Source organism: Bremia lactucae, linkage group LG18, assembly GCF_004359215.1.
Source record: "Bremia lactucae strain SF5 linkage group LG18, whole genome shotgun sequence".
NCBI lineage: Eukaryota > Oomycota > Peronosporomycetes > Peronosporales > Peronosporaceae > Bremia > Bremia lactucae.
In genome coordinates, this window is record NC_090627.1 from 196,308 (window position 1) to 219,719 (window position 23,412).

At 47.3% G+C, this 23,412-nt stretch overlaps 9 protein-coding genes across 9 annotated transcripts; 4 read left to right on the top strand and 5 right to left on the bottom strand.

Annotated features, from left to right (window-relative positions):
- Nucleotides 1-3,448: 3,448 nt before the first annotated feature.
- Nucleotides 3,449-4,375, bottom strand: CCR75_004695 (uncharacterized protein; the record flags this gene model as incomplete). The annotated part of the gene is made up of 1 exon (XM_067962781.1): nt 3,449-4,375. One exon carries the CDS (start codon nt 4,373-4,375, stop codon nt 3,449-3,451), a length of 927 nt encoding a protein of 308 aa, XP_067821564.1.
- A 70-nt stretch (nt 4,376-4,445) lies between these two features.
- CCR75_004694 (uncharacterized protein) lies at nt 4,446-6,659 on the top strand (the record flags this gene model as incomplete). The annotated part of the gene is made up of 1 exon (XM_067962780.1): nt 4,446-6,659. The coding sequence occupies one exon, from the start codon at nt 4,446-4,448 to the stop codon at nt 6,657-6,659; it is 2,214 nt and encodes a 737-aa protein (XP_067821563.1).
- Nucleotides 6,660-8,061: 1,402 nt separating this feature from the next.
- Nucleotides 8,062-9,988, top strand: CCR75_004693 (uncharacterized protein; the record flags this gene model as incomplete). Its single annotated transcript, XM_067962779.1, has 1 exon — nt 8,062-9,988. One exon carries the CDS (start codon nt 8,062-8,064, stop codon nt 9,859-9,861), a length of 1,800 nt encoding a protein of 599 aa, XP_067821560.1. The 3' UTR covers nt 9,862-9,988.
- Nucleotides 9,989-10,220: 232 nt separating this feature from the next.
- CCR75_004691 (uncharacterized protein) lies at nt 10,221-12,137 on the bottom strand (the record flags this gene model as incomplete). Its single annotated transcript, XM_067962777.1, has 2 exons — nt 10,221-11,595; nt 11,654-12,137. The coding sequence occupies 2 exons, from the start codon at nt 12,135-12,137 to the stop codon at nt 11,390-11,392; spliced, it is 690 nt and encodes a 229-aa protein (XP_067821562.1). The 3' UTR covers nt 10,221-11,389.
- CCR75_004692 (uncharacterized protein) lies at nt 10,508-11,290 on the top strand (the record flags this gene model as incomplete). Its single annotated transcript, XM_067962778.1, has 1 exon — nt 10,508-11,290. The coding sequence occupies one exon, from the start codon at nt 10,508-10,510 to the stop codon at nt 11,288-11,290; it is 783 nt and encodes a 260-aa protein (XP_067821559.1).
- A 5-nt stretch (nt 12,138-12,142) lies between the features above and the next one.
- On the bottom strand, nt 12,143-13,205 carry CCR75_004690 (uncharacterized protein). The gene is made up of 3 exons (XM_067962776.1): nt 13,076-13,205; nt 12,742-13,007; nt 12,143-12,679 (listed from the first exon to the last, which is right to left on the bottom strand). The coding sequence occupies exons 1-3, from the start codon at nt 13,170-13,172 to the stop codon at nt 12,317-12,319; spliced, it is 726 nt and encodes a 241-aa protein (XP_067821561.1). The 5' UTR covers nt 13,173-13,205; the 3' UTR covers nt 12,143-12,316.
- A 44-nt stretch (nt 13,206-13,249) lies between these two features.
- CCR75_004689 (uncharacterized protein) lies at nt 13,250-14,281 on the bottom strand. Its single transcript, XM_067962775.1, has 5 exons — nt 14,259-14,281; nt 14,022-14,149; nt 13,873-13,940; nt 13,772-13,806; nt 13,250-13,710 (listed from the first exon to the last, which is right to left on the bottom strand). The coding sequence occupies exons 2-5, from the start codon at nt 14,084-14,086 to the stop codon at nt 13,537-13,539; spliced, it is 342 nt and encodes a 113-aa protein (XP_067821647.1). The 5' UTR covers nt 14,087-14,149; nt 14,259-14,281; the 3' UTR covers nt 13,250-13,536.
- Nucleotides 14,282-14,451: 170 nt separating this feature from the next.
- On the top strand, nt 14,452-18,168 carry CCR75_004688 (uncharacterized protein; the record flags this gene model as incomplete). Its single annotated transcript, XM_067962774.1, has 1 exon — nt 14,452-18,168. The coding sequence occupies one exon, from the start codon at nt 14,452-14,454 to the stop codon at nt 18,166-18,168; it is 3,717 nt and encodes a 1,238-aa protein (XP_067821648.1).
- A 185-nt stretch (nt 18,169-18,353) lies between these two features.
- CCR75_004687 (uncharacterized protein) lies at nt 18,354-19,664 on the bottom strand (the record flags this gene model as incomplete). Its single annotated transcript, XM_067962773.1, has 1 exon — nt 18,354-19,664. One exon carries the CDS (start codon nt 19,662-19,664, stop codon nt 18,354-18,356), a length of 1,311 nt encoding a protein of 436 aa, XP_067822024.1.
- Nucleotides 19,665-23,412: the final 3,748 nt, after the last annotated feature.

Here is a 23,412-nt window from a genome sequence, read left to right on the forward strand (position 1 = left end):
CCGAGGGCACGCTCAGGGGTTCAGCTTCCTCATTGGCTGTAGTGGCACCCATCTTGGTAAATAAGATGTTTTGTAAAATGAGCCAAACGAGATAATTGGACTGAAAACCTCGATAGTCGTCACTGTCCATTCTACTTACCAATGTCTTCTGCTCGCGCCGCTGCCAAGAAGGCGCCCACGGCCATTGCAATGTTAAACATGGGCGGTCCTTCCACTCTCCCTGAAGTGCAAAGCTTCCTTACCAATCTCTTCACTGACCCGGAGCTAATTCCGATGGGCCCCGTGCAGAAGTACGTCGGTCCTTGGGTAGCACAGCGTCGCACGCCAAAAATTACAAGCCAGTATGCGCAGATCGGCGGTGGGTCGCCCATTCTCAAGTGGACCAACATCCAGGGTGAAAACATGTGCAAAATTCTCGACGCAATACGTCCAAAGGTGAAAGAGCTCTGCTCATGAAAGCCTGCTAATTAGTAAATTACATCTCAGCTTGCTATTAATTTATAGAGCGCGCCGCACAAGCATTACGTCTTTTTCCGCTACGCCGATCCTTTGACTGAGCAGTCGCTGATGCAAATGAAAGAAGACGGTGTTACTCGTGCTATCGCATTTTCCCAGTACCCCCAATGGTCGTGCACGACGTCGGGTTCGAGCATGAATCACTTGTGGCGCGAGCTCGACCGTCTAAATATGAAGAATGATTTTCAATGGTCTCTTGTTGATCGCTGGAACACGCATCCAGGATATATCTCGGCGCTTGTGAATCGTGTCAAGTTGGGACTAGAGCAGTACGCACCGGAAGACCGAGACAAGGTGATTATCATGTTTTCGGCCCACTCCGTGCCCATGAAAACAGTGTACAAAGGTGATGCGTATGTGAACGAGATTGCCGCTACAGCCGACCGTGTGATGAAGCAGCTAGCTGGAAAGAATCCCCATATTCTTTGCTGGCAGTCCAAGGTTGGTTATTTGCCATGGATGGGACCAAGTACTAGCGACGTGATTGCGCGCTATGGAAAGCAGGGACACAAGTGCGTTTAGACTAAAATTTGTTTTGTTTTCTTGAATTCATACTGAATGTGTTTCATTTTACTACGACAGGTACGTGATGGCTGTGCCAATTGCTTTCACGTCGGATCACATTGAGACACTGTACGAGATCGACATTGAGTATGGGGAGGAAGCGGAAGCTGCTGGTATCACGGTACGCAATGTTATAATGGCCGTACTGGCGACTTCGCTTGGCTTATGCTTTTTGACTTCTATGTGCAGCACTTTAAGCGATGTCCATCCCTTAACGATGAGCCTTTGCTGTTCAAGGCACAGGCTGACATTGTGAAGGAACACCTGGATACAAATGCGCTGCATTCGCCGACTTATCCTCTCAATTGTGCAAACTGCACGAATCCCATGTGCCGCAGCATCGTAAATCCAATCTTGCCGTACAAAAAGCTTTTATAATGCGCTGTCACCGACCAAAATTCCGAAAATGCGATTGTAGACAATTTAAATTTTTATATCTTGTCTATCAATTTACTTGCTTGACAATGCTGTCCTCCCAAAAGCGTCTTCATGAGTGTCAAGGCCAAAACGCGCCACACGGCACGAGTACTTGAAGCAGCTAGTCAATGAGTTTAAGTACACGCCTGACTTTCAACGCAAAGAGGGAGTCACCGCAGATCTGGCCAATTTTGCCTATGATCCCATCAATTACACGTCACATGGGCGTCTTCGCATAATGGATCTTTTCCTTGGCATCTTGAACAATGACCGAGAAGCTAAAAACTTCAAGGATTCCAAGAAATTGTCTGTGGAGGACCCTTCCCCGTCCATCTTGTCGCGCCGTGTGCAAAAAGAACAATCTGGTGGAATTTGCATTGGTAGGCATTTCTAACTGCATACTTGACGCAACTCTACAGCAGCAATTCACCAAAAGCGACGGTGTCGAGATTGTTACCCCCTACATCCTTGAAGTCTCGCTCGAGCGTGTGCCAACGACCTCTTCGGAGCGTAACGTTACCGTCTCAGCTGTCACGATTGCGTATTTTCTATTAAATTTAAGTGCGTTGGCCAAAATCACTATTGAAAGATTGAAAGCCAAGATGCAGGCACTGCAAAGCCATTGCACAGTGCCAATCAGTAACACAGCAGATTGTAGCGGAAAATCGTACTTAATTAAATATCAAACGACTTTTTCGACCGCAACGCTACAAGATGATGTTTAATTGGGGTGACGACGAGTTGCAGTTGCTGCTGGAGACAATCAAGCATTTTTTGCTCGGCATCAATGTGTTTCTGCTCCTCACTGCAGCCCTCGTCTTTTGCGCACCTTTGGTCGATTTAAACTCGGCAACTCTGTTGGCTGCGCCACATTTGAAGCGTGCGTTGATCGTAACGGCGCATCCGGATGATGAAAGCATGTTCTTCCTGCCGCTCATGCACTCGCTCCAGCAGCAATCAAAAGATCCCAACAATAAATGGCAAACGCACTTGTTATGTCTTTCGCGAGGAAACTTTGACGGACTGGGGCATGTTAGGGTGAAGGAGCTTGAAGCTTGCGCAACATACATTGGCCTTGCAACAGATCGCGTCAGCATTCTAGACGACCCCACGTTGCAAGATGGAATAAAAAATTATTGGAACATAGCGCATATTGCAACTATTGTGACAGAGTATATTCTGAAACACAAGATCGATGCGGTGAGGATTGATGCCTAGAATGAGGAAGGACGCAAAGACAATCTGACGCATTGGATTCTTTTGTAATTGTAGGTCTTTACATTCGACAACTATGGCGTGTCAGGACATGCGAATCACATTGCAACACACGATGGCGTAAAGCAAGCCGTTCGGGAACTTAATCACACGTGTGCGAAAGCAGAATCAGAAACGACCACTGTGCGTGGATGGGCTCTTGAGAGTACGAACATAGTGCGTAAATACGTGGGCTTGTTGGACACGGCACTGTCGTACTGGCACTCACGCCACCAAGAGAATCACGAGAAAGAGAGACCATTTGTATTCATCTTTCGTCCGCGGTGGAACTACAATGCAATGGCTATGCATCAGAGCCAATTCGTGTGGTACCGTCGCCTCTTTGTCATCTTCTCGCGCTATACCTTTATCAACACCTTTCGACCGATACTGTCAGTTGACACTGCCACTAGAAGAACAGCAGAGCAAAAAAAAGTGCAATAAACAACTCCTATATTTACGGACACTACAGAAATACGATACTTAAATACAAGGAGCACTTAAACGCCGCGTCGTATATCAATTGATTTCTTTCTCTTCAAACGGCCTGTGCCAAAAGCATGGTTCTAATAAGAGAAAAAAGATAGAAAACGTATCACGACGTACTTAAGACCGCTGCAGCACGGCGCCGTTCGTCGGGTGGATCCCGCATCAATTCTTCTAGACTCGTAGCAACACTGAGAGGCGTCTTTGCATCTCATTTCTCGTTGCAATCACCAAGTGGCTTGTTAATTAAATTTATATTTTGCGGTTGCTTGTGCAAAGTGCATTGACCAGTACGCAATCGATCAATTGCCACGCGAGCGTGAGATCCGCACACCAGCCTCAACTTTACCTCGCCTCGTGTAATAGCTGAAACATATCCATAGAAATCCTGTTCACTAAGCTGAGACTTGAGAATTACAGCCTCTCCTATACCAATAGTCTCGTGTATAAGGTCGCCGTCTTTCTTGCCAAGACGCAACTTCTGTCCGTCCTCATCAACTGCCACGTGCTTACTCGAATCTTTGCACTCCTTTGAAGCCAATTTCATCTCCTTATCACGTGCTCGACATTTTTGCAGCTTCTCACGCTCATTCATGACATCGGTCACGATTCTTGTCGGGGTCGGGAGCACACCGTTCGACAAGTGCTTGAAATTAAACGTTCTCATCGTCTGCTTCCGAGATCGTGTCAACTGCATTTCAAGAAACTTAGGACTAAGATTTTTTCCCTTCAGCATCGTAAAATCATTGACTGCGTGATCCTCGACGTTGCGTTTTGTTGGCATTTCGTCCAAAGCCTTTAGTCGCTTCTCGACCCTTGCTCGTCTTCGCCTCGTTTCGTTAAGCAACCTGCATTTTAACTTCTTCAATTCTTCCTGATATTCGTCTTCCGCCTGCTGTAGATCAAATTCCAGCAGGCTAAGTGCATCTTGCTGAGAGAATTGTAGCTGCTTCTGTGCCACCTCCACCTCGCGAGCCCTGTCTGTTTCGAAAGGCTTGCAATGCCTCACAAATTCATCTAAATCTCCTGCACTCAACTTTTCTTGCTGCTGCAGCACACGATCGATGCTTTCCTGATAGATCTGGCGCTCGAGCTCCAGCAGCTCGCGCACGTTCAGTGCGCGGCGATTGGCTTTCATGAGACCAAAGTTTTAAAAACCTTCCATTCGTCATACTTGCTAACAGACAATCTTTTTATCTGGCCTGAACATGCCAAATCTCAGTTTTCAGCCAGTTCCAGCTCAAATTGAAATCATGAAATTCTTCGGCGTATCGTCGCTGGCGTTGCTGGGGCTCCGTCTGCGCGGTGCCGCGGGATCGTCCATGACTGCAGGAGAGCCGGAGCATCTTATGGCAGAAGGTGGAAAGTGTGTGCGTCTCTTCCATTCTGGCGGAAGCACTGGTTGCCGTAGCCTGACTGCTTCGGATATGGTCCCATTGTACCCGATCACAAGTGTTGATGAGCTCCAGAGTTTTGTCTCTGGTACAGCCAAGCATCAGGATGAAAACTCAAAGTATGTGTTAGTAATGGATGAATCGTATTTGAGCTATGATGCCATGGCGTCTGGAATCAAGCGCATTGGAGGGCTTTTAATCTACACGAACTCGATCAATGCTTCATTTGATGCATCAACGCCTCAGGGAGAAGGCACTGTCGATAAAAATTTAAACCCGTTTGCTAACGACAATTATACGTGGAATCCAACAGGCAATGGATTGCTTACCAAGTCAATGCCATTTCCCGTCGTAATGCTGCAAAATGCTTCCGTTGGAGCAGAGTTTACGAAACGTGCTCAAATGAACCTTAAAAACCATGAAGGAGCGACGTACAAAGCGTTTATGAACTTTTACTTTGGACCAGAAGAGATGAACTCAGTCAAGTGTTTGTCTTTCAAGAATGTCTATGGCGACCGTAGTCCAAAGTGTGACCCCATTGGTGGACAGAGTTCGTGGTCGATGAGGGGAAGTCTCGACGCAACCGAGATTGTCATGGTTATGGCAGGTATGGATGCCACTTCACTATCTCAGGATCTCGCGCCAGGAGCCAATACAGGAGCGTCAGGCATTGTGGCTCTACTAGCGGCGGCACATGCGCTTAAAAGTCTGCCCAACTCGGCCTTCGACAAGAAAGTCGTGTTTGCAGCTTTTCAAGCCGAAAAGTTTGGATTTGTTGGATCGAGAAAGTTTCTGTCGGACTTGAAAAAATTTACCACAAACCGTAACGAAGCATGCGCGTATCCCGTAAAGGACTCTTCGTCGCCCATGGGCGCGAGTTTTTGCACATCTCCAATGCTCAGTAGCTTAGAGTTTGCCAATTTGCAGCTCGCTAATATTTCGTACGCAATTGCTGTTGACCAAGTGGGGATTTTGCCTTCATCCGGTACCTTAACGCTGCATGTAAATCCACGCGCAAATGACTCTACTTCTCTTGTGAACGCTTTCTTAAAGGCTCCATCGGCTTCTTCAGCTGTTATTGAGGGCAAAACGGGATCACTTCCCCCTACTCCACTGTCTTCGTTTGTAAATGATGCAGAATTTGGTCAGCGTGAGCTTGTGGCTGCTGTGCTTGCTGGATACGATGAGAGTTACAGTTCTGAGAAGACGTACAATAGTCGACATGATGAATTCATTGGTCTGAACGTCGACGCTGTTGTGCAGGCTGCCCAGATTTTAGCTGAGAGCGTATTGATGCTTGCTTCGAGTAATGCGACTAGTGCACAGATGAATGCGATCGAAGTGAACGCTTCGCTCGTACAGTCGATGCTATCGTGCATCACTTTGGACTGGAACTGTGATTTGATGAAGCGTTACTCGCAATACATGGTGACTACATTGATTGAGTACCTAAGTCTGACGGATTCCGCGATGCCGTCGTATTCGGAACCGGCGACGTTGTACCCAGGTGCTATTAATCGTGATCGTTCTATGCTTGTTTTGAAAAAGAGCGACAATACGCTCTACTCTCTTTACAACGAATCGTGGTCGGATGATGAAAACGCTGTGCGGCTCTTTCCGAATGCTTACGAAGTCTTCACACGCGCTTTCCTTGCGTCGGCCATGGTGCCTTACGCTACTGCTGAAGCTTCTGCTACGTGCAAACAAACACAAGAGTGCATTGACGGCGGAAAAGGCATGGAGTGCGTCTACCCTGGCATCTGCGCCAAAAAGAGCGCGTTTCATCATGAAGCGAGCTCACCAGGGATTGAGCGCACGGCAACATTGTCCCAGTACGATATTGTGAATTCATCGATGCCAATATGGGCCGAGCCACAGTGGTCCACGGATATTGGCGGCTACTCGTTTCCAGATCCTGGTGCTTGGATCGGTTGGATTACGCTTGCCATTGGTTTGATTGTAACAGGATGTGGCGTTGGAGTGTCTTTGATGATGCTAAGAAGTGTGCAGAAAATGAAGCTGATGTAGACGCGCACGCATCACACTCAATATAAGAAAACAAAAAACGAAAAAGTGTAAAATGTAGATAGATAGATTCATGACTGTCTATTACCCATAATAATCATGTGCTAGAAGTCTCCAATCTTCTAGTACAGCGCCGGTCTCGGCGGTGATTCGTGGCACACTTCTAAAGGTAACGAGTCTCCGCTAAACTCTAGTGTAAATAGTTCAAGACAGGCATGTAATCGAGCCCCTTAGCACTGTTGCCGTGCCTCTATGCTCACGCATAGCTAAGGCATACAATTGACGTCTAAAAGCGTTTAACACCTTGAGGCGTGGTGGGCTGCAAGCCTCAGGAAACGGCGTCGTTTCGCTCACACCACAGATGCGTGATGCAGATAGTGCTCATCAGGAACCAAATTCGTCTCCACACCTGCTCGCCTGCCGTGGCATCATCTTAAAATCTCTCGAGCAGCAAAAAAAAGTGTAAATTCTGATGAGTACCCGAACTATTTGGACAATGCGTGCAAAGGCCATAAAGAGAAATTTCGAGAAGGAACAAAATGACCAAAGCATGCCCTGCATCCTTTGGTCTTAAAATCTGGCTTTTATCTGTACACAATGTAATGCCATTCATAATTTTAAGTCAAGTACATATTTGCCTAAACTTTTCAATTTCTTTAAAATGAAGTGGAAGCGGATATTGACCAATTACAACAAGGCATATTGCATTTACAATCGCAGACGTTAGTCAATAGCACGATTGTATGACAACAGCAACAATCTGTAGTGCATACTTGACGACCAAACATGCATAGAATTGGCTGAGGGAAATATAAGCGCAAAACTTTACGAATAAATTTTTCTTGACTAGGTCAAAAAACTTCAGTTCCGCATCGGTTGCTTTGACCATCGCTTTTTTTTCTCTAAAATGTTAATGTAAGAAAGCCTTGTCGTTATTGTTTCTTACGTTCGTGGCATCGTTGAATTGCAATATAGCCGCCATTCGATTGACATGAGCCATTATTGAGATCTCGAGCGCTAGCTTAATTTAATTGTCTAAATTTGCTCGTTTGTATCAAGCTCGTCGTCATTTATTGAATATGCATTCCCTTCAAGCACAACATTCAACACTGATAGATTATGATCACTGTTAAAGTGGTGCTGGAACAATTTATCGTTGTTTTTTCTAGTTGTACCACTGCGAATTGTTTTCTTCACTTGTGTAAGTAACCTCATTTTAGGGCGAATCCAGGACCAGGTCACGAAAACTGTGTGCACATAGAGCCGGAGTAGAACAACGGAGCGGCATTTATTATGCAATACATCGTCTCGACATCACACTTGGTCATTTGCCTCATTAAATTCCTCCCTCTCCTCGCCTTCATTTTACATTCGAGACTCTGCAACCTCGCCGACAGCAGCCAGTATGGGCGAGGCTAGATTGCCTACCGTCCTTACGGAACCTTCTCAGGCAATTTCGCCACCAAACACGTCACCCGCGTTCGCCGCGAGTCGCACGGGACGGAAGTTGCGTCAAAAGGTGGTCGACGAGCTTAAGAACGTGAAGCTGCGGAAGAGTCCCGCTGGCAGAGAAAAAAATCAGACGCGTGGGATGCTGCCGTCGCTCGAGTTGAATGAAAGCGCGGACGACGACGAAGACGACATGGTGCAAGACCCGCAGGCTATCAATAAAGCCAAAGGTTGCAACATTTGTGAACGCTCGTTCACGGTGTTTCGAGCGAAACACACGTGCAAAATTTGCGCTCACAAAATCTGCGACGACTGCAGCAAGAATCGTATGAAGCTGAATCGTCGATTGGAGCGCAAGAGAGGCTCGCGACTCTGTGATCCGTGCGCCAGGAACTACATGCCCACGGATGGCAGTGGCGAGGACACGACGCCTCCAGACTCGTCTCCATTACTCACGGCGATGCATAGTGACAGCGCGCTGATACACAAAGAAGGCACTCCGATTAGCTTGCCGCGGCCTATTTCAGTGCCGTCCGCGGTGCTCGTTCCAGCGCCGGACAAAGCACCAAGCTTGAAAGCGATCGCTGCGGTCCAAACGGTTCCTAATCACCGAAATACCTCTAACTTTCAAAAAGAGGATAGCAGAGTAAGGCATGTGTCGCACTTGCGTACGCGCCATTATGTGTCGCTAATGGTCATTGCCCTGATGGTAGTGCTGCGTATCATTTACTACAATCGCCGGAACGGAGTCGTTGAACGCACGACTGTGTCCAGTTCAAGTCTATCTCCACCGTCGTATTCCTTTGTCGAGCGTGCGCTTGATAGTTTGCTCTCTGTGCGGATGTTAGGAGTATACTTTCTAGGTCTGGTGCTGTTTGACGAACTCACGAGCTTTAAGAACGGCAAGACACGCACGAAAAAGCCGTTGAAGAAGAAGCGACGTCGACGGAGGAGCAGCGTGGAGCAGCGACAGCGCGCTTCGTTGTCCGTGTCGACTCGTAAAGCCAATAGTCCATGCTGTGCCGTGGAATCGTCAGCTCCGCCGTCTCCTCACACGTCGCAGGATGATGATCTCGAAGTGTCGGTGCTTGAACAAAACAACGAAGAGGAAGGATTTACACTTGATAAGCTCGTCCTTTCATTGGAAGATGGCGCGAAGACACGAGCTCCGGATGGCAACTTGGGTTTGAATTCCTTCTTGGCCACTTGCAACGTCATTTGCGGATTTCTGGGCGTGTTTGGTCGCGCGACCTCATTTGCTGGGAGCACGGTTGGTGCCTACTTCACGTCAATTGAGCAGAATTTGGAATCATGGCCTGTGCCTTCTTCGTCGAATACATGGTCGCAACAGAGCGTCAGGGCTGTTATTGAGCACGAAGTGGGCCTTGGGGTTGCCGATGTGGGCGGCAAAAAGAAGCCGTCGTGCTCGCGGTGTCTATTGCGTCTGCTCTGGTTTGTTCAGTTTGTGGAAGCTTGCGTCCGCCTTACGTTGCTTGAATCCACGGATGACAATTGCTACAATGGCGCGAGTAAAGCTTACGAGGAGACTCTCGGCAAGCGTCACCCGTGGCTTGTTCGCAAGGGCGTCAACACTGCATTGGGGTCTATTCCGACGCGGAGCCACATATTGAGCGAGCTTCATGTCGGGGAAGGATCAGCCATGGAACCATTGAGTAAAGTGCACGCTGAGCTGGTGCGACTCATTGCTGAACTCAAGGCCGTTTTTGTAGACCATGGCCTTACGGATCTGAAATAATATGTCGATACATGTCATGACTTAACTGTACGTAACCAAAATATAAACTAAAAAGGGGCACCCACTTTGCAAATAGGACAAGGGCACGCATTTCTATCATCAGAAAAGAGGTCGTGGTTCCAAAAATTTATAATTTCTACCACAATTTCAGCTGCATTGGGGTATTTATTGGGTCCTCGGCAAAAGTCGGTTTCGACACTGGAACTGATACAAGGAAACGTGAGTGAGTACAAGAGCCCTGCCACCAAAAAAGAATTTCTTTTATTTCATCAATGAGCCATCTGCCCTAAATGTCAGGATCGATCCAAATCGTTTTCTTACAACAAAGACGAGGCAGCCTCTTCCTCAGTGCTCACTGAACACTGCGGGTTCAGGGGAATTGCCGCTTGTTACGAGCTTCCAATGCCTCTTTTCTGCTTGGCCATTGCTCGTAGCTATTACGCATCTTGCGCGGGTTTACGCACTACTAAGTCGTTGAGCGAAAAGGGCTGACAGTAAGAATAGCCTCCTAGCTTTGCTCTTTTGAGACTTCGCTACCTCGTGACGAGTACAGTCGATTTTCGTCCGTCAAACATCGACGCGGTGGATGTGCGTGTACCTGGCACCGCGATGGCGGCGACGCGAGGAGTTTCTTCTACTAGCGGTCATGCTAGTACTAGCGCAGCTGGCGGCGGTGGACAGTAGCTCGCTGCGAAGCGCGGGTACAGGCTCCAAGTCGACGCAAGACGACTACATTGAGGCCGGAATCGTGACGGCCGATACACATCAGAGCGCCACAACTGTGATTACTCGGGCATGGAACTCTGGCAGCAGTAGCAGTCGACTCGGCGACGATAACTCGGTTACGTTTACTAAATTAGGAGAACAAGGTACGAAACCCGACGTGACGAAGCGTCGAAAGAAGGTGGTGTATCGCGCGACAACGGACAAGTCGATTCAGCCCATGGCTTTCAATTCTAAAGACAAGGACGCGAGCAGGAATTACACTCGCAATGTTGAAAAGAATAGCTCTTTTCGCAAGAAAGCGTATCGTCCAAGGAGCAAATCTCAAATTAAATTGCCCTCAAAGTTGAAACCTTACAAGCCGACTATTATCAAGGTGCCGTCTGTTGTGCGTGCTACGACCCCACCTCCAACGCTAGCGCCAAATCTAGTTAATCTGAATTACGGGCCCTCGTCGTTTTTAACTGTCCCGGAGACAGCGTTATCGACCGACAAAATTGAAAGTGCATCGGACATAAAGTTTGGTTCAACCAAGAGCGCCGAGTCGCTCGACGACAATGAAGTGACCACGGAGAACCGGTCGTTTGACCAAACGATTGTGCTTGTAATTGTGGGCGTCGTTGGGGCGATTGGTGCGCTGTTACTGGTAGCATCGCGACAAATTATGAAGGAAATGAGCGATGACAAGGATCTAAGTGATCTCTAGCGCGATGACGATGATCGTAGTATTTAAGAAAGATAATATGAAGCAATAGGCTTTATGCACGACTTTAGCATCTTTAATAATAAGCCGCGTGTGCGCGATCTACGCCGTCTTTGCCTTTGAATACGCCCGGTTACGCTGCGTGAGCATGTGGGTATACATGATTGGAAGACCGGGGATGTATACAAGTAGTACGAGGATTACCACCACGAACAACGAGATAGAGACGTTATGCGTATTAGGCAGCTGAATCGAGTAGGCGCCTTTCGACAAGTAGTTTAGCGAACTCACCATACAAAGCACCTCTCCTATTGTAAACAATACGACTAAGAATTTTAATAAAAGTATTGCAGCGTGGATTCGTACCAAGTACACCCGAAGGATAGAGCACCATGAAGAGATGGTAGCGCAGATAAAAGAGAGCTGCTGGCACTGCATTGTACAGATTAAGCGCATAAAACGCGTAGCGCGGGACTTCGACAAGGCCCCAGCTGGCCACCATAAGCGGGAAGCCAAACTGGTAGCGTGACACGGGGCAGAGGACATTAATGCCCCAGACCAGCCACAGACGTGAGCTCACTTGCATAATCGTGGAAATCACTGGAGAGCGCACGAAACCCGCGGCAGCATGCACGATCTCCATCACCGCCAGGGTCTGAACTATCTTCAGAGGCAGCGACACAACAAGCCATGTGCTCTGCGCCACCTGATTCCAATCCTGACCTGCATCATGCGCATGAAACCCCGTTTTCACCGTCAAGTACAAAACATACGCCCATCCAACGCATGATACACAATTAAAAGCCCATAGATACAAGTTTAGCAACGCATTCTTCTTCGCCATGGCCATGGAACGACAAGTGTGACTATATTCGCGATGATTGGCTAGAATAGGTCAAATACCGGTTGCAAAACGGTACAATGGGTGATACATAGTGCAAATATTCCAAACGGTGCTTATTCATGCAACTACTAGTAAAGGTAAGCTACTCGAGCTCACTCAAACCTCATCCTTTTTGAAAAAACAATCTAGTCTGAGCCGAGACTTTTGCGGATCTGTTCCGTTACTTTATTCATGTCGGTGTGCGCATTCACTTTCGTGAGCTTGCCCTGTTTGCGATAAAAGTCAATAACTGGCTGCGTCTGCTTGTGAAAGGCCTGGAGACGGGAGCTCAACGTTGCTTCATTGTCATCCTTGCGCTGAATCAGAGGTTCGCCCGTGATATCGTCCTTACCCTCGACTTTCGGAGGGGCGAACTTGACGTGGTAGCTACGACCGCTTGCTGGGTGCACGCGACGACCGGAAATACGCTCCATCAGCACCGAATCGGGAATATCAAAGTTCACCACAGTATTCACTTGGGCGTTTTCCTCCGCTAGCATCTCGTCGAGCTACAGCATCGAACACTTAGTATTTTAAATTTACAACAAGTCGCATGACGCTTAAAAATTACCTTCTTCGCTTGCACAACTGTTCGCGGAAATCCATCGAGGATAAAGCCACGACTGCATTCGGGACTTTTGATAGCGTCCTTGATAATACCCACGACGATTTCATCTGTCACAAGGGCACCCGATTCCATGGCAGCTTTTGCCTTCTTCCCCATATCCGTGCCAGCGGCGACAGCGGCACGTAGAATATCGCCCGTTGCCAGATGACACAAGCAATACTCGTCTTTCACGCGAGGCGACTGCGTACCCTTGCCACAACCAGGAGGTCCTGTATCATGCCAGGTCGTTAGTCCCAATACCAAAAAGAATATTTTCGTAGCGCTTCATCGAGCGTACCGATAAATATGGTGCGGCGTTCTTTTTTGCCGGCACACTCGATGCGCTTTCGGAGCTCGGAGAGTAAGGAAGTGGTGGGCACGGCAGCAAGAGACATGGAGGTAGTTGGTGCAGGGAGGAAAAAGGAATTGACAGGTCCACTTAAGCACCTACCCCGCTCACAAGTTATAGAAATATCGATACAACACCGGTTTTATTTGTCAAATTGATTGTCGCATGAATTAATAATCATCGGCTACTTTGGGACGTTTGACGCCCCGAACGCTGAGAGATGAGCTCCGCGGCCCACGACTGGACGAGTGGTGTGCGAAACTTTCCCTTAGTGCTTTCGAAGAAGTCGTCGAGTTGGACATTTTGGGCTGAAGACGGACAGACTTTAGTGTTGGTTACTCATGGGGGTACTCAGGGATACGACCCTACCTCGCTCGTAGTCGTCAGCTTGTAAGATCATCTCGAATTTGTCAAAATCCTTGGAAAAAGTATGAAAACCGTTCCGTTGAAGATTTAAAGATGCCACTCACCTTGACAATCTTGGCCTCCTCCGTGAATCCCGCTTCGTACTCGTTCCAAAGCTCACGAATTTCCAGAGCAGACGGCGTGTTACCGAGTGTCTTACAAATTTCACCCAATGCCTCCTACAGCACCACATTGCAAGCTTTTCAGTATTAATTTTGATGCTCTAGTTTTAAGAAGCACCTTTTCCATGCGATGTTTATCCTCTTCCGCCACTCCTGCGGGTCACAAGATCAAATTTAAAGTGAATAATGATACTAAAGCCACCATTGCTTAATTACAACCATCATGCGGGGTGATATCTCCAACCAATGACTCTGCTAGGTCGTGGACAATTGCCATCTTGATGCATCTAGTCGCGATTCAATAAAAGCCATTAATTGCCTTGTTAGTTGTTAGCCTTGCACATAATTGCTCAGTCGACGACGTGTACTTAAAGCGATTCACAGATTCATTCACGTCGTCCAGTAGCATGCAGCACATGCTCATGCGATACATGTGGTCAGCGACAGACTCAGGCAGAGCCACTTTGTTGTTCACCCATCCAGTGCGCTTGAGCGTCTAAAAAGCGCCATGCAACATGTGAGCAAGCAAGTTATTAAATTCCTGCTGTTAGCATCTTTTTGCACCGAGCGCTGATAATATCTGGCTTAGATTGTGTCTTACGTACTTTAAGGCGTCCACAAAGTCGCAGGAACTCGATGGCGCTCAATGCCTTTGCTCCTGTCGCCATCTTAATGCTTTCGTTTTATTAATTGCTTTATTTGTGATAGTTACAACTTTTTTAATTCTCAAAAGTCTGTCATTATGGTGCTTCATTTCAATTAACAAGCATCGTTGGCGCCAAATTCTACCCCTTGTGCATGTGGCCGCGTCGACAGCAGCCTAATGGCACGTCTTCGGAGGCAAAGAATTCGATTCCTATGCTTCATGCAATATCAAAACCTCATGTAAACATGTCTGTCGCGTTATCGTCATCTACACCTCACTTTGTGCCACGCAAAAGTGACGGAAAAGCAATTGTCAACGAACAAAAGTCAAAAGGCTCTATATCATTCAATGACGATGCTGCGTGGATGTTACGGGCCTTTGATCGAAAGAAACTAAAAGCGAAGCATGTGGTAAATCAAAGAGCGGTTAGTGCTATTAATGATACAGAAAATGCGCGCCGGAATAAAGAAAGCGGAGCGATCAGTCTTGCCATGTCCGTACAGGAACGAAAGCAAATATGGCGTAGTGGAGCGAGAAAGAAGCCTCTGGATGAGGCCATAGAAAAAGAGAAAGAGAAGAATCAAGAGCTTCAGGAGATGAGCTTTGATCGCGTCTTTCGTGAGGTTTTCGGAAAGAATCAAATTGAGCAGACAAAAGGATCTCGAATCGTTGGGAAAGCTACTTTGTCCTCCTTGGGAATATTAGCTAACGCACCTAATTTTAATGATGGCGTTCAAAAGATAGCCCAACCAACAGCTGAAGTATTTAAAACTCAAAAAGTTACTGAACCCGAAGATAAAGATGTTTGGGATTTTGCTTCGGCTGCGAACGCAGCGCTTGATCTCCATGATTTTGACACATTTGAATCAAGTCATAACGCAAGCACTGTTACTACAAAAGGCACTGAAAATGCTGCAGAATTTGAGCGATGGAAGACAGAGGACAAGCAAAGTGCTGTCAGCAGCAACTTCGTTCGCCTCAATATGTGCAAGCGATTCAAGGGCAGTTCAGGTCGTGCGAAAAAGCGACCAGCTTACATACGAGCCCGAATTGAACATTTGCCGGACGAAGTGGTCAATAGCCACGCAACGGGACTCGCGCCCGTTGTCACATTCAAAAAACCAAAGCAAGATAAAGTGTTCTTGGCAGACGATGGTGTGGACTTTATCGAGGAATGTCTTGAAGCGTTGGCCAAGGTCGAAAACGAGCGTGAATTGTCCAATACAGACACGAATCGTCCTAAGCAGAAAATCGAGCCTACGGAACCTCCGCGATGCCACCATGCATTGGTTTGCCAGAGCCTCGAAGTCAAGAAGAAGAACAAGAATTACAAACGTCGATTTTATGCGTGCTCGTTAAACTTTGATGAAGGCCGATGCGACTTTTTTCTTTGGGAGGATGACTACGTGCCTCGTGTATTGCAGATATTAAATGCCTTACCGTCAAAGGACGAATCAGCACAAGCGATTGAGTGTGTGCCACTTGATCTCGAGGCCTCGGAAGACGCGCTAAAAGACGCGATGCTGACAAACTTGCGTCTAGTGTTTCAACACTCCGAGTTTCGTCCAGGTCAAGAGTGGGCGATCTCGAGAGTATTCCGTCAAAAAGACACGCTTCTGGTGCTTCCTACAGGAGCCGGCAAGTCTCTCTGCTACCAGTTCCCTGCCCTCTTCCTGCCTGGACTCACTCTTGTTATTTCTCCTCTCATTGCGTTGATGAATGACCAATACGAGAGCCTCCCAGCTCCGTTAAAAACTCGTGCCGCGTGTCTCTCTGGATCGTCCGACTCGAGTGCGTCGAAAGCAAAATATGCTGCATTTGTACGTGATTTACTCGCCGGTGATCTCTCGCTCGTCTTTTTGTCACCCGAAAAAGCACTAGGAGCAGGAATGCAAGCTCTGCTCTCAACGCCTTGCGTTCGTGCTCGCTTGTCGCTGGTGTGTGTGGATGAAGCTCACTGTATCTCCGAGTGGTCACACCATTTTCGACCAAGCTACCTGCGCTTGGTCGAGATTTTTCGCCATGCTCAGTGCGTGCTATGCGTGACGGCCACAGCGTCTCGACGCGTCGTACGTGACGTGCTGTACCAATTGCGTTCGCGTCGGCCATTGTACATTAATTCGTGTGAAAACGAAAGCGATATGGTGCTTCAAATGCCGTGGAAACGAAGTAACTTGGCGCTTGAAGTTCGATCAGTAATTTCAAACGAAGAGCGGCTGCGGCACCTCGTTCACGTTCTTCCAGGAATGAGCCAAGGGTCGAGTAAAGGTACAAAGGGTGGCGTGATCGTGTATGTGCACCAGCAACGACAGTCTGAGGAACTCGCTGCTTTGCTTCGGGAACAGCTACCGTCGAATTGGCGCAGCTTGGGCAAAGTCCTCGCCTATCATGCTGGCATGCCACCAGATGCAAAGGAGAAGGTTCGCACTGGTTTCGCGCGAGGTCGCGTACAAGTAGTTGTCGCTACGGTGGCGTTTGGCATGGGCATTGATAAAAAGAATGTGCGTGCAGTGATACACTTCCACATGCCGTCGTCTGTCGAGGCGTACGTGCAGCAAATTGGTCGAGCTGGCCGTGACGGCAAGCCGGCACGTGCGCTGCTGTATTTGCTATCGGAAGACGCGATTCACTTTCGCTCGCTGCTTTTCTCGACGGCCCTAGATCGAGCACAGCTTCGACGGCTACTGACTCTTGTTTTTCAAGACCACGTGAATTCAGCGAGCTGTGTTGCTGTCAAGTACTTAAGTCAACAAGAAAATGAGGACTTCACGCTTCTGACGTTAGAACGAGAGTTGCTTGAACAATACCTTGATTTGAAGGCAGCTACTATTGAAACGTTTCTCACGCTCCTGGCACTCGAGACGCAAAAGTCTCGACCAAGAGCTGACGATTTTCAAGTATTGCTTCAACCTCTGAGCATGAGTCGATGTACCTTGCAGCTATTGGAGACGCAGGTCAAGAAATTGGCGCCTCATTCGTGCTCCAAGCTCCTGTTTGAAGCCGTGCAGCGCAAGGAGCTGCCGAATGCTCGTCACGAGCACCGTAAAGACGGGTACCATAGCTCGTGGACCATTGACTTGCACTTGCACGAAGCAGCTCAATGGTACGCGCAAGCCGCGGCTACTAACAGCGGAGGTCAGAACTCAGGACTGCGTTCAGACGTTCTGCTGGACGGTGATTTGAATCTTGCTGCGGTTACAGCAGCGACGAACACACGGCGAATGTTGCAGGAACTCCGATCGGAGCAGCAAACTGGACGGATCCAGCGGATCTCGTTATCGCAGCCTGCGTTTCAGATTCAGTTCAGTGGACCCAGGAACCGAACGGACGCCATGTCGACGGAAGCGATTGAGCGCTGGACGACCGTGTTGTATGCAAAACACCAACATCTCGAATCGTGCCAGCTTTCACGTCTTGAGCATTTGTACGGTGCACTCCATGCGGCTGCGATACCGGCTTCTTTTTCGACAGAAACACGAAACGAAGATAGCAAAGTGCATGCTTTGGAGACAAGTTTGAAGCGGTATTTTGAGGAAGAGGATGGGGAGATAGACGATCAAGACGAAAGTTTACTAACGAATTCACTTCGCCCGCTATCAGCAACTTTAGTCGAATCGATTGAGCGTGACACTCGTTCGCTGATGCAACTTCGTCTTCAAAGCGAAGGTTTGGTGATTGATTCGGAAGAAGTCGCGAGTGGAGAAGAGGGAATGTGGACGAGTTACGCCGTAGCGAAAGTATTCCATGGCCTCACAACCCCTCTACTCTTATCAAAGCAATGGCGAGACCATATTTTCTGGCGGCGGTACGCAGACGTAGCTTTTGAACGCCTTGTAAAAATTGCTCACAAAGTGCTAGACGAGAAGTAATGATTTTTTTTCTAATAGTCATGTTGAGCACAATTAGTACAATGTGAAAGTAACTACTTGGACTTTTGACTTGGGGTGGCCTCTTCCATCGATGACCGGTATGCTAAAAACATTTGCTCACTTTCTTTTTTACTTACAGTGTGCGTGGAGAGAATCACAGCATATTGGCAACGTCGGCAAAAATGTTAGTGCTGAACTCGACGGCGATAATTTGATTGACGGCGGTGAAGACGTCTATTCGTCGCAGGTTCCGAGATCTTCCGAAGCAGAATCGACGTTTTCGATTCGGGTTTTCGATACAAAGCATTCCGGTGACTTGGAATTTCCATCCGTCTTTCCCACATTTCTGCGGATACGTGTGCGCTTTCCAGCATGGGAAAGTGACTCCCAGTATGATACAATTTCCGTTCGTGTGTTTCTCTCTCAAGCATAGCACTTCTCGCCTTTGTAAGCACTTGTGCCTCGTCTTCATCCAAATCGACGCCGTAGATTTCGGCACGTTCGTCTTGACGGCCAAACTCGCGGTAAAAGCGCTGTGTAAAGTCAAGATTATTGAATTGTTGACCGCCGTCCTTAATATCGTTGTCTTGATCGCGGCTTTTCAAGTTGTACCTGCTAGTGTTCAAGAGACATTGCAGGTCTGGCTGAGGCATGGTGATCGCTGGAGTCGAAACAAATGGCGAGTGATTGAAGCTGGGGGTTCGAAACATAGCCGCGGGTGACCTTTTAGCTGAAATGGGAGACACTGCTTTGCTTTTTCTTTTGGTTTGGTCGCGATTATTTACGCTGTGAGCTTTACAATCTAAAAAGGTCTCAATATGAGACATCATGCTATAGGAAATAGTAATCAATTGACGCTGGCGAACGACCTCAACGATCTCAAGTGTCTGCTGCAAGAAGCAATTAAGGGCCAGCGACCTCGTTTCAATCACACGCTTTGAACGAGAGCGGAACAATTTACGCGGTGGGAACTGCTTGAACACGTACGCAAAGCGATCAGCAGGTGGTGGGGCTGAATACTGACGAGGGCTTTCGCGGTACGAATTGACGCTGCTGGTCGTGCTCGTGCTTGAAGTAATGTTGGAGCTTTGGGTTAAAGCACTGTCTTCCGGCTTCTCAAGTTCCAAGCTCGTAAGGTACTCAGCCATCTGGTCGTCGATCAAGGACAAGAGCTTTTCTCGCAGCTCGCAAAACTCGGAGAAACAGCGCCGGATATGCCATCGCTGCCGAGTTCGAATATTGTCAATTCGTAAGATGTAAATAGTTGACGGCTTAAGCGCCAACGCTGACGTGATCGATACAGACAACGAGGGCGTTGCGGAGTTCATGAAGAGCTGTGCGAGCGAGGTCGAAATGCGAAAGTGTGGAATCGTTGCAACTGATAGGATACTTGACGAATGTTTGACGCGAGCCTTTCGACTTGCCAACTTCAGTAACGTCACCTGATTCATAATCCCCCTGCCGCTCTGTAGAAGAAGCAGCGAATCTGGTGACATGAACTTGAGTATCTCCGACGTTTCGAATGTCAGACGCAGGTGAGACCATCTTGCGGGTCAGAGACTGACTGGATTGCAGCTGATAGCCTTTTTGACGGTTTTTCATTGAAAAATAGAAGCTTCATGGAGACGACTCAGTCCGGAACGTTCTTAAATAACGTTCAAGAGTCTTTCGTTATAAAGCTGAAATATAAGTTTCAGTTCAAATTACTCCTACAGGTCGATTGTCGTGTTATCAGTTATCACGTTAGTGGTGATCTTCTTTTTCGACAGGCGTGCAGTTTCTAAGGAACGTCAACTAGATTAAACAGTGGACTACCGGCCTTTAAATTGTTAGTATGTCATGTCACAAACTGATTTAAGGATCTAAATGACATGCAAAGAAGGACAACTCGGGCGTGCGAAAAGGTTCTCTTTTTTAGATGAAGCTCAGCGCAAAGGAAAAAACAAAAAGCAAGTTAACTAAAAAAAGACGTAATTCAATCATTCCGTGTCAAAAAAAAAGAATAGCAATGCCAGCAAAGTTAGGATCTAATAATTGGGTACGTGTATTAATTCAAGCTTGGTGGAAGAGATGCTGCCGATCAGCTTGCTGATCTCCAGTCTGTCAATGTTCGAAACAGGTTATAAGCATTCTTGGGCCACGATTAAATGTGTTACGACATGTACGTGACGCAATGGCTGCTAGGCAAGACAAACAATTAGAACACTCGGATGCTAAAGGCAGAAGCTGAATTAGTTATTATGCGGTCGGGGATTGAGGATTACTTTAATGCTAAGAATCTGCCTACAAACACGTATGTATAATAAATTTGCGTCGATGCTTTATCATGCCATGTATAGTCGAGGCCAAGAAGCACCTTGCTTATATGCTAAACCTTTCGCGCAAGCTATGCTCACACAAGTGTTTAACGTTGGCTTGCTGAAGCCGTATCGGGATTTTCCCACACGAATTTGGAGGTTTTTGAACCGAGAAAGACGGGTATGCCGCAGATCACTGCATCCTCATCAAGATATATAACCCTCTAAGTTAGAACTCTGACGCTTCACCTTTAGAAGAAGCTGTAAGACACCGTCACGGGTTCTCTGAGTTAGTACTAGTGTCTCAAGTGTAACGGGGTGTATCGTTACATGAAATTAACACTTAAAGGTTGTTAATTAATATATTTTCTAAAAGGTAGATAATATTTGGAGGATATTACTTTATATAGTAATATCCTGAATTCTTATCCATAAATAGGTATAGGCCATTATGTCTATTTATTCCGCAGACATTCAGCTGTAGAAGTAATCAAAGAGAGTTACAAGATAAGATAGATATAAATTCATTTGCATGTTTAGTATTAGTTTATAGTTAAGTCAGCATTTACAAAGATCGATTAAGAGACACTTAACTATATTAATACAGTTTTCATTTTACCCTCTTAAGTTAACTTGTCTTAAGAGAAGTCTTCTTCTATACGTACAGTGTACGTTATCTAACGGAAGGCACCATTCACAACTGATGCAGTGTGAAGTGGACTTGTACTGAAACAGTACAAGTCGTAGTGCCCCGTTACATCAAGGAGATGCTGCGCCTGTGCCTAAAAGCAATGAGTTTATTGATGTAGAAGGAGGACTTATTTGTCGTGATGAAATTACCGAAGCGATGCCGTCACAATAGTAAATACAGTACCTGGTGAAGTGGCGGTGAAGTGTGGGTACCTCTTGTCTGGAAGCTTTGGGAGTAAGAGGTACACCTTGGTAATTGTAGGCGGGCACGTCGTAATGCGGCCACGCTCTACTTAAGCACACACCCTAGCACAGCGGGAAGCGGTTAAACCTGCTTCTGTTGCGTGCAGTGAGGTAGTTGTGGTGGGCGCGCAAGCGACCTCACCCAACACACTAAGAACCTCTTTAAAGTATGTGATTTAAAGAGAGTCTCCCTCTGCATGTACTAGTGTACGTGAAGTGACGTGAGGCACCACTCGCACTGAAGCGGTGCGAAGTGGACTTGTTCTTAAGCAGTACAAGTCAGTGGTGCCCCGTTACACCTGGCAGCACTTTGTAGTTCGTCCAAAGACCACATTTCCATCATCTATCATGGACATGTTAGATGATAATGGGAATAAGTATCACATATCGCGTGATAGCTACTCCTTTCTAGTTGACATAGAAAGGAGTGCGGTCGAACGAATGAGTTCGACCGTGCGAAACGATTCTATCTTGGCCATGCTGTCCGGCTTGGATAGAGATGCCCTCGATTCAGCCATCGCCAAGTTCATACAACATTAAATTGACGAGGCGAAGGAGTAGGTAGCCTTACTTAATCAGCAAGGCTCTCAACAGGCAGAACTGTTGAGGTTACAACAGGTACAAACCCCTACACCTGGGATGACGCACACGCGTCGTCTCTAAAATAGGGGAGTCGAATAAGAGTCGCACTTAAGATGGTTCCTCGAGTTGGACGATGCCATAAGGGCTCGTCATATCGTCGACGAGCAAATGCAAGTCGCATTCGCTCAATCAAATTTGGCAGGTCGTGCCAAAACTTGGGCACTATGCCTTAAGTTGCGCGACTCGTATGTCTTTGGGTCGCTAGAGGCTTTTAAAGCCCGGCTCAAACAGACGTTAACTCCTAGGGCTGAGTTCAGAGCTCGATCAGAGCTTCTGAAACTCAAGAATGGCAAGCGTGATGTTCACGCTTATGTCCAGCACATACGACTCTTAACGAGTTGTATTACAAACAACCCAGTACACGAACACACGTTGGTTACGGTATTCATGCAAGCTCTTACGGATGGTTCCGTAAAGACCCACTTGTTCCGCTTGGAACTGGATACGCTTGAAGAAGCAATATCCGTTGCGGAAACGGAGGACTTTATCTTGAGACAGGCTCAAGCTAGTTCGTCATCATACCGTCCTTCAAGACGACACGAGCTTGGAGGTCCAGAACCTATGGACCTTTCTAATGTCGAAAGCGAGAAACCTCGCTTTTTAAACAACAAGTGATTGCAGAACTGCAATCGCTGTCAAAAGTTAGGACACTACGCTCATGAGTGCAGTGCCCCACGCCCAGTACCGAGAGGTACTGAACGTAATTTTGGACCGTATGCCAAAAAGGGCAACGGTCGAGGATCCGACGTTGTTGCGAAATCGCAACAGCGAGGCGGACCGCCAAAAAACGGTCGGGGTCAGTAGGGGCGCAACGCCCTACTGATCCAGATTCCTCAAGAGAATTTGCAAATCTCTTGACTAAAATTGCTCCAGACACACAATCATTATTTGCTCTGTACCTGGCGATAAGGTATCCTTCATCACCTTAAAGTTGAAAGTGACAAATGATTTGTCACTTAGAGCCCTAGTGGATTGTTGGGTGTCGAATAACTTTTTTCGTCGCCTATCGCTAGAGAATCGTAGGCTCAAATATGTTCAGCGCGACATCCCTCCAACGAGGATGACGGTGCGTCTAGCGACAGGCGCATCGATAACAGTAATGAAACGCGTAGTGAAATCTCACTATACGTTGAAAGATTTACAGTACGACGATTATTCCATCGTACTGAATTTGGATGACAAATTTGATTTCATCCTAGGTTTACCTTGGCTCAGAAAATATGAGCAAAGAATCAGCTGGCAGCATCGATCCAAACAGATACCTGCCACTTGTTCATCAGATGGCCATCTGATGAACGTTTTGGAGCGTCCACAAGCGTGTGGATGTACTACGAGTGAGTGCGATGGCCTCACTTGGGGTACGGTCGTTAGT

What these genes read in the sequence shown, in the direction of transcription:
- CCR75_004689 (XM_067962775.1), bottom strand. Translation starts at nt 14,086, where the DNA reads ATGTATCGCATGAGCATGTGCTGCATGCTACTGGACGACGTGAATGAA. An exon ending in GAATCTGTGAATCGCTTTAA is followed by an intron (nt 13,941 to 14,021) that starts GTACACGTCGTC and finishes AATCGCGACTAG; the next exon opens with ATGCATCAAGATGGCAATTG. An exon ending in AGATATCACCCCGCATGATG is followed by an intron (nt 13,807 to 13,872) that starts GTTGTAATTAAG and finishes TGTGACCCGCAG; the next exon opens with GAGTGGCGGAAGAGGATAAA.
- CCR75_004690 (XM_067962776.1), bottom strand. Translation starts at nt 13,172, where the DNA reads ATGTCTCTTGCTGCCGTGCCCACCACTTCCTTACTCTCCGAGCTCCGA. An exon ending in ACGCCGCACCATATTTATCG is followed by an intron (nt 13,008 to 13,075) that starts GTACGCTCGATG and finishes GGCATGATACAG; the next exon opens with GACCTCCTGGTTGTGGCAAG. An exon ending in CAGTTGTGCAAGCGAAGAAG is followed by an intron (nt 12,680 to 12,741) that starts GTAATTTTTAAG and finishes TCGATGCTGTAG; the next exon opens with CTCGACGAGATGCTAGCGGA.